At 54.0% G+C, this 8123-nt stretch overlaps 1 protein-coding gene across 16 annotated transcripts in view; it reads left to right on the top strand.

Moving 5' to 3' along the window:
• The first annotated feature begins 3332 nt into the window (after positions 1 to 3332).
• Positions 3333 to 8123, top strand: part of ITGA7 (integrin subunit alpha 7) — a 23533-nt gene continuing 18742 nt past the window's right edge. For 11 of the 16 annotated variants that reach the window (XR_016216785.1, XM_002711056.6, XM_070052343.2 and 8 more), the window contains exon 1: positions 5752 to 6914. Coding sequence is in view for 13 of the 16 variants with exons in the window: in XM_002711056.6 (XP_002711102.1) it covers positions 6709 to 6914 (206 nt within the window). In the remaining 3 variants the exon portion in view is untranslated. Of the gene's footprint in view, positions 3683 to 5591; positions 6915 to 8123 lie in introns of those variants that run through there. The other 5 variants (XR_016216787.1, XM_008256603.5, XM_070052345.2 and 2 more) reach the window with 2 other exon arrangements.

The following is an 8123-nucleotide window of genomic DNA, read 5'->3' as shown; positions in this document are numbered from 1 at the left end:
GCGGCTCACGTGACCCCCACGTCACGTGACGCGGAGACCGCCCTCTTTTTTAAGGCGTGGGGGTGATAGGGAGTGAAGGTCTTGGCCGGGCAGGGAGCTGCAGGGTTGGTGCAGCATCTGAACTCGTTGCTTTATTTTGAGAGCTCACTTTCTGGTGAGCGTGGGGAGGACTTGACTTTAGTACCTCTTTTGCCGAGCCCGTTTTAACGTCTCCTGGCGACCTCCAGCCCCCGGGAGGGTTCACGGTTGTGTGCAGACTCCCTGGACTCATTGAAATTCTTTCCCTTCGCTGGCCTTACCTCCTGGCAGAGCCTGTCGGCTCTCATTTGGTTCCCTGCCTCCCCCTCCCCCTCTCCCGACTAGGGGAGAATGCCTTCTTGTCTTTCCAGCTTTCTTCTCCACCCCAGCGAGGTCCCTCACTCAGCTCTGGGTGATTATTGTGGAGAAGCATTTGAGGCACTTCAAGCAGCCTTCTAGGGAGCTTGGCAAATGTGGCGGGCTGTGTGCGGTGAATGTACAATTCCGTCTCTGTCCTTTTGTGGTCAGGGAATGCGAACCCATTTTGGTCTTAGCAGAAGCCTAATGCCACTGCCAAAGTGAAAGGTAAATTATATAACACCTCTCTCAACCAAAGAGGAATGCTTCCGGGCTTAACTCCAACAGGAAAAATTATAAACATTACCAACGTAATGCCACTGCTACACTTTCTCTTGCATCTTGCCCTGACATACTGGGTGACTTTGGGCAAGCAAGTTGCTCACATCTCTGGATTTTAGTTTTCTCATTAGGAAACTAAGGGGTTGGATTAAGTCAACAAAGGGGATTGGCTATTAGAATCTCATGGGTGAGGTTTTATTTTATCTGTTTATTTATTTTCATCTACTTGAAAAGAGCGAGGGCGTGAGAGAAATTTCCATCCACTGGTTCACTCCCCAAATGCCTGCAACAGCCAGGGCTGGGCCAGGTGGAAGCCAGGATGTAGGAACTCCATCCAGGTCTCCCATGTGGGTGGCAGGGGCCCAAGTGCTTGAAGCAACATCTGCTGCCTCCCAGGATGCATTAGCAAGAAGCTGGATTGGAAGTGAAGGTGCTGGGACTTGAACTCCAGAATGGGATGTGGGCATCCCCAGCAGGCTTAATCCACTGTGCACCAACGCTTTGGCCCCAGATCACATAACTAGAGTCTCGAGAGGTGGAGCCCGGATGTGGGTATTTTTTAAGAAGCTGTTTAGCTGATTCCGATGTGCATTCAAGGTTGAAAATCACTGGACTAAACCTTATCTAAGACCATTTCCAACTCTGACATTTGTCATTGAATGATTTAGTGGCATAGTTGAAACTGACTTCATTCTATTTGCAAGAAGAAGAGAACTGTGTGCTGATTGAGGTAGAATAAAACATTCTTCTTTAATTTTTCTGAATAAGAGTTGAGAATGATTGACCCATTAGTTTACTCAGCTACTTATGGACTAGTATCCTAAATGCTGGCGCATGTACAAACATCAAAGGATGAGTGAGAAGAAGCCCATGAAGTGGTTAAGTGGCGTTATCAAGCAGAACGTTAAGTAGCATGATGAAAATTCCAAGCAGAACAGTTGGATGCCGTGTGTGTGTGTGTCTATGCTCACATATATACACTACAACTGCTTTGTCCAACATCGCCTAAGTGCTTGCAATGGGTCAAGCGTGTATGAATTCATTTAACCCCTGGAGCAATCCTGTGAAGTTTTATTTTTATCTCTGCTTTGCAGAGGAAGAATCTGAGGTACAAAGCCATTAAGTAATAGAGCTCCCAAGTGGTAGAGCTAGGATACAAATCCAGGCTTTTTGATACCAGAGCCTGAGTGAAACCCGTCTGTCTTGCCGAAACCATGGGAGAGACCTCAGGGAGGAGGAGGCAAAGGTGCTTTTCGTGTTGTCACCGTGCCCCTCTCACTTGCTGGGCATGAGCTGAAGGGAGTCCTGGCAGGGGAGGAGTGTTTGGGAAGAGGCTTGGCTCTAGGGAGGGCTGATCAATAGAAGCGGTAAGAGTGAGAGCATCACAGGGCAGCCTGGCCCAGTCCTCCCCCCTCTCTGGCTCCAGCTTCCAACTGCAGTGAGCAAGCAAAACGGAGGCAGATTGGAAGATGACTGATGCCAGAGCTATGGGGCCTGGGACAGAAGGGCAGGAGTTGGAAGGGAATGATGACATTGACAGAGAATGATGACAGGGGGCAAGTGGAATGGGTGGGGCTGGTGAGCGGATTGGTGTTGGGATTTTCAGGGGTAAAGTGTGGGAATGTTAAGATTAGGCTGACTTGAGGGAGAGAGGCCCATCCTGTATCACCCTCACTGCCCTCCCACCCTGGCATAACTGCCTGACATTTTCACAATCAGTGTAGAGACAGTGCCAGGATTCTGCAGGCTTGGCCCCTGCCCGCCCTTCCTTCCCATACGCAGGTTGTTCCTTTGCCCTGCAGCTGGGCAGAGGACATGGGGAACCTGTGTCTGGGGACCCTGGCTGACCTTTCCAGGGTCATCCTCCATTTGTTCTTTTTCTGTTTAGCCTCATGGTTCACTGTCCAGCTCAACTGCATTGGACGCTCTGGTCCACCTGTCCTTGGTAGACAGGGACTCTAGGAACTTGAAATCTCTTTACTGCCCGCCTCTCCTTCCAAGATCCCGCTCAGGTGATTTTTCCCTTAGAATGAAGGAATACAACCCCACACTGCTTTTCTCCACTTAGTTCCCTGTTCTTTTGAGGGCTCTTTCAGAGTTGGCTTTAATTAGCAAACTCCAAACGGACTGGCTGGGCCCAACAGTAGGGCCGGAAGCTACTGAATTGCTAGGGGCTGGTTGAGGACTGAGGGAGGACATGGAGTGAGTGGAGAAGGCTTCACGACGGGGGAATCTGGCTGCCCTTCAAGAGTGGGGGCTGTTGGTGGTGTGGCCAAGTTCCAGATGTTGGCCTGAGGCCAGTGCTTGAAGAAAAGGGGCCCTCAGGGCAGTCTAAATGGCTCCCTGTGGGGAGTGACCTTCCAGTCCTCTCCCTAAGACACAAGACTTTCTCTTGGACCCTCAAAGACCAGAGTAGCCAAACCATTTCCCTACTGCCTCCTGTCCGTTACATGTCTATTCTTTCTCCTCCAGCCACTCCCACAGTTTGAGCTATGGCTGTGGCCAGATTCCAGAGGCGAGCAGAAGGATTTCAGTGCTGGGCAGGCGGGTGGGGTGAGAAGTTCTCGTGTTGTGTGTTGTAGAGGAAACGCCTGACCCTGCTCCGAGCCTCTGTTGCCAGAGGAGGTGGAGGAGGAGTTAACCCTGAGTGTGGGTTCTGGAAGGGATTGCGTGTCTGCTAGAGATGACAGCTGGCAAAGATGTGATCTCTGGGGAGCTAAAATGTGGGGCTCTCTGATGGAGGGAGAAGGAGCTGCAGGAGCCTCACTTCCACTCAGATAGGAGCCAACATCTTTGCCGAGCCTGGACATTTCTCAGGCTTAGCATTTTCTGGAATTCGTTTGAAATAATGACAGATTCAGGGGAAGTTGCAAAAGTAGAACCAGAAGTCCTGTGGACCCTGTGTTCACCATCCCCCAGTGGCGACATCTTTTGTAACTGTCACGCAGGACCCAAACTGGGAAACTGATGCTGGCACAGTGCTATTGGTCAGCGACAAGCCTTCAGTTCTCATCACTTTTTTCAGGTATTCATCTGTGTGTGTGTGTGTGTGTGTGTGTATGTGAGGTGTGTGGTGTGGGTGTCTATGTATGTATGTGGAAGTGTGTGTGTGCACGATGTGTGTATATACTTCTGTGCATTTGGTTCCCATGTTTGGCTTTGGATAACCACCACCATAATCAAGATACCCACTACCATGAGGGACTCCTTTGTGCTGTCCCCATCTGTCCCCTGACATCCACTAATCTGTTCTTTATATCTCTAGTTTACCATTTTGAAAATGTTATGTGAATGGACTAATATGGTTTCAGTATTTAAAAAATGTTATTTATTTGCAAGGTAGAGTTACAGAGAAAAAGAGAGATCTTCCATCCTCACCCACTGGTTCACTCCCTAAATGGCTACAACAGCTGGGGCTGGGCCAGGCCAAAGCCAGGAGCCAGGAGCTTCTTCCAGGTCTCCCACACGGGTGCAGGGGACCAAGCACTTGGGCCATCTTCTGCTGCTTTCCCAGACTATAGCAGGGAGCTGGACTGGAAGTGGAGCATCCAGGACACAAACCAGTGCCCATATGGGATGCTGGTGTCACAGGTGGCAGCTTCTCCCTCTGTGCCACGATGCCAGCCCCAACATTGTGTTAGGTTTTAATGAATTCTCAAGCTCTTGACCTCAGCACAAGAAATCCTCTGGTGGGTTATTTTTACAATGCTGCGCCCCTTCCATTCTCTGGATCCCTTTAGTTTCCTCTCTTCCCGCTTCACCTTTCTGGCATTTGGGTTTCACTTCTCCTTTAGGGAGACGGTGCTTGTCTAAATCTGCTAGGCTGTCCTAGGGCTCCTGCGTGTTCCCTGCCCTCCCTTGCCCCACTATTTATAGCTAGGCTAATTTTGGGTGGCCTCTCTCTCTCTTCTGCTGTTCCTTCCTCCTGTGGCTGGTGAGGTGACTTCTGAAATATTTGGGCAGAGAGGTCAGACACAGATTCTTGGCATCTGATTTCAGCTTTGGATTTCTCCGAAGCTGGTGGAGTGCACATAGGGGGCTGACAGGCTGCAGGTGCAGAGAGGCAGCAGCTGGAGAACCGGGTGGGGACTCAGGAGGCCTGGGTTCTGTCCTGTCAGCTCTTCTCCACTGCCTGGGACTCTGAGACAGCAGAGATGGACAGGACATCTCTGGGAGAGAGTGCAAGGAGAATGCTGGTGCAGGGTTCCTTCTTAGCCCCTGTCTAGAGATGCCCTGGATGGGGTGTCCACAGGTGTAGTTGTACAAAAAAAAAAAAAAAAAAAAAAAAAAAGGAGGCCAGACCTTCAAGTGGCAACACACCCAGGTCAAGGATTGTCCCAGGGCTGGCAGAGTGAGGGCCCCACGGACACTCCTGAACAAAGAAGGAAGAGAGACAGAGGATCATGGGAAGAGGAGATAGGTAGGACACAGACCTGAATATTTCAGAGAAGAAGGAAGAAGAGAGTCATACAATGTGCCAGCATTTGACAGGCAGAAACGACATTAGAGACATTGAGAAATAGTCTAAGATTCCAAGTGTGACAGAGACAAGGGAGGGACAAAAATAGAATTTGGGATGGGGGGGGGAGAGAGGGAGAGAGAAGGGAAAGATGGACAGATGGACCCGCACAGGACCAATAGCCAGTGAAAACAAGGAGGAGGATGAGGGCATGGGAGCCAGAGAGGTCCCAGTTGTGCTGAATTGTTTCCTGGCTCTCCCCATGGCCCAGCCTCTGGATTAGAGTTATAAATAGCAGAAAGTTGGAAAATGTCCCCCTCTCCCTTTGCCTCTGTCCCAGCCTGGGGGAAGGGAGAGGAAGAGGGACAGGCCATTGGGTCCCCGTGGAGATCCCTTCTGTGCCCCACCCGCATCCTGCTGAGCCAGTCCAGGGCTCTGCCCCGCCCCTTCTGCCCCATGGGAGCCGCAAAGTCCCGGGAACAGTCTGGTGGCTGCAGGCTCCTTTGCATCCCTCTGCCTCTTGGGTCCAGTGTTTGCGGTTCCTGGATGAGCCCACCCCCTCACCCCTGCAGCTTGATCTCCTCTTCCTGTGTCACCCTCTGTCTTTTCTGCCTTCATCCTGCCCCTTGTTGGTCAGACTCTTGGCCTTCCTCCTGCCTCTGTCATGCTTCTCTTTCTCCAGCTCTCCACTTGCTCCCCTCCCTGTCTTCTCCTCGTCTACACCCTATCCTCTGCTCCTGTGAATGCTGACCTCAGTGCTAGCAAGGCCTGGTCATAGCCAGGCTGGGGGCGAGGGCGAGGGCGGGGGCGGGGGCGGGGATGAGGTGCTGTACCAGGATGCTTCAAAAAGTTGGCGGAAAATAGAATTAAAAGATAAGTTCACTTTGGTGCAAAAGTTCATGGGAAATGCATATCATGGCATGGCTTTCAGAAAATACTATTGCACCAAAATAACCATTTTCCGTTAACTTTTTGGAGGCTCCCTCGTGTGGGGCCCAGGACTGCTCATCGTTCTTCTCTCTGTCCGCCTCTCTCCTCCCAGGTTGTTCTTCAGTCTCCGCCACTTTCCTGCTACCCTCCTTACTCTTTCCTGGGCACTTCTCGCTCCCTCCCCGTTCCTAGGCACCGCCCCCACCGCTAGGGTAGGGGCGAGGGGTCGATGTGGGGAGGGGTCGAGGGCACTGCGTGACTGGGCCGGAGCCGGTGCTGGACCCGGAGGAACAGGGGCAGCAGGGGCAGGAAGGCCAGCTCCAGCTCTCTCCGAAGCTGCGGGCCTGGGCATCCTTTAGCCACGCCCCCGCTCCTCCACCTGCCGCTGGGGCGAGGGGCGGGGCCTGGGCGGGGCCTGGGCGGCACCCTGGGAGGGGAGGCGGGAGCGAGAGCGCGGACGCTGGAGCTGCGGCTGCGGCATTTGCCCTAGCGGGTGCTGGGACATCAAAGGGGCAGGATAGGAAGGGGTGGCGGGGCGAAAGTTTGGAGACCCCCCCAGAGAGCAGAGAGACTTCGGAGACCCAAGCCGCGCCTGCCGAGAGCTGGGGCTCGGGCGCGGGAATTTCCTCGCGCTTGCGGGCAGCGCGCGCGGGGCTCAGCTCATGGCCGGGACTCGGCGCCGCGATCCTTGGGGGGTCCCCGGGATCTGCTGCTTTCTTGGCTCTCTGCTCATTAGCCTGCTCCCGCCACGGGCTGTCGCCTTCAACCTGGACGTGATGGGCGCCCTGCGCAAGGAGGGCGAGCCTGGCAGCCTCTTCGGCTTCTCTGTGGCCCTGCACCGGCAGTTGCAGCCCCGACCCCAGAGCTGGTGAGTGAGTCGCCGCTCCCGCCCGCCTGAGCCTCAGACCACCCTCTGCCTCTTCCTCTCAGTTTTCCAGCCCCACAGATAGATATCCCACGCCCCAGTCCACATCATCTGTCTCGGGTGGGTAGCGTCCGGTACTCCCAGGCCTCGAGACCCAAGATCTCGCTCTGGGGATGAGTTGGAGGGCCAGGTTCTCGCCTCTGGAGGGGCCCATCTCCTGCTGATGCCCCCACCCCCACCCCGCACATCCTTACTCCAGCCCCAGGGTCTCTGGCTCCCCTTCTTTTTAGAGGACAGGTTTCCCGCAGGGAGGGACACTGTCCCTTCTGTCTCTGCTCAGGGTAGGAGGGGAGGAGAGAGGCAGAGAGATGGAGGGAGGACCGAGGACCTAACCTCCTGCCAGACCATGGCCACAGGATGTAGGGAGGGCATCAGGGCTCTGGGAGGCCGGGAGAGAGCTGCCACTTCCATGGACCAGTGTCACAGGAGGTTGTGTGTGTGTGGGGGGACCTGCCAGGGTCTGGCAAAGTGCAGGAGTGGGTTTGGGGGTCGAGGGCGCCAGAAAACAGAAGTCCCCAGAGTAGTCTTAGCAGCAGCCGGGGAGATGCAGAACGAATGCTGACCTGCTGCCTCCCTTGCTCCTTAGGAAATTTCCGACTCGGGAGGTAGAGATGGGAGGAGGAAGACCAATTCTAGTTCTTTTCTTACCAGTTCAGCCCCCGCCCCCCGCGTGTGTAGCCGGTGCTGGCGGTGAATCCTGTACCCTTCACTCTGGCTGCAGGTGTGAGTGCACAAAGAGCCGCAGGGAAGGAAGAAAGCTTCCCACCCCCTCCTGAGGGGGCTCTTCCATCCTTGGCCAGTGTCTGAGCCACACTAAGTGTCCATTACTGGGATCAATGTTGTCCACTGGGACTGTCTTTTCCTACCGTTGGCCCGGGGGCAGGGTGCAGGGAAGTGAGTCATTCCTCCCCTCCCACCCCCTTCAGGTGGGGGCTGGCTTTGATTTTTTCCCATTATCGTTGTCATCTGGGGGTGGTGTCAGTGGTCCCCAAGACTTTGGGGGAGATAGAAAACAACTGACTTCACCTCTTCTTGGTCCTGCCATCCGCTTCCTCCCTCTTTGTCTCCTTCCCTGCCTTCCTCCTTCCCTCCCTCCCTCTTTCCCCCCTCTGCCAGAATTCCAGGACTGGAGGCCTTTTTAGGACATGCTGA

Source organism: Oryctolagus cuniculus, chromosome 11 (genome assembly GCF_051225735.1).
Source record: "Oryctolagus cuniculus isolate XC-2025 breed Fujian yellow rabbit chromosome 11, ASM5122573v1, whole genome shotgun sequence".
Taxonomy (NCBI): Eukaryota; Metazoa; Chordata; class Mammalia; order Lagomorpha; family Leporidae; genus Oryctolagus; species Oryctolagus cuniculus.
The sequence above is the reverse complement of the archived record's forward strand: the minus strand, read 5'-3'. Positions and strand labels throughout refer to the sequence as shown.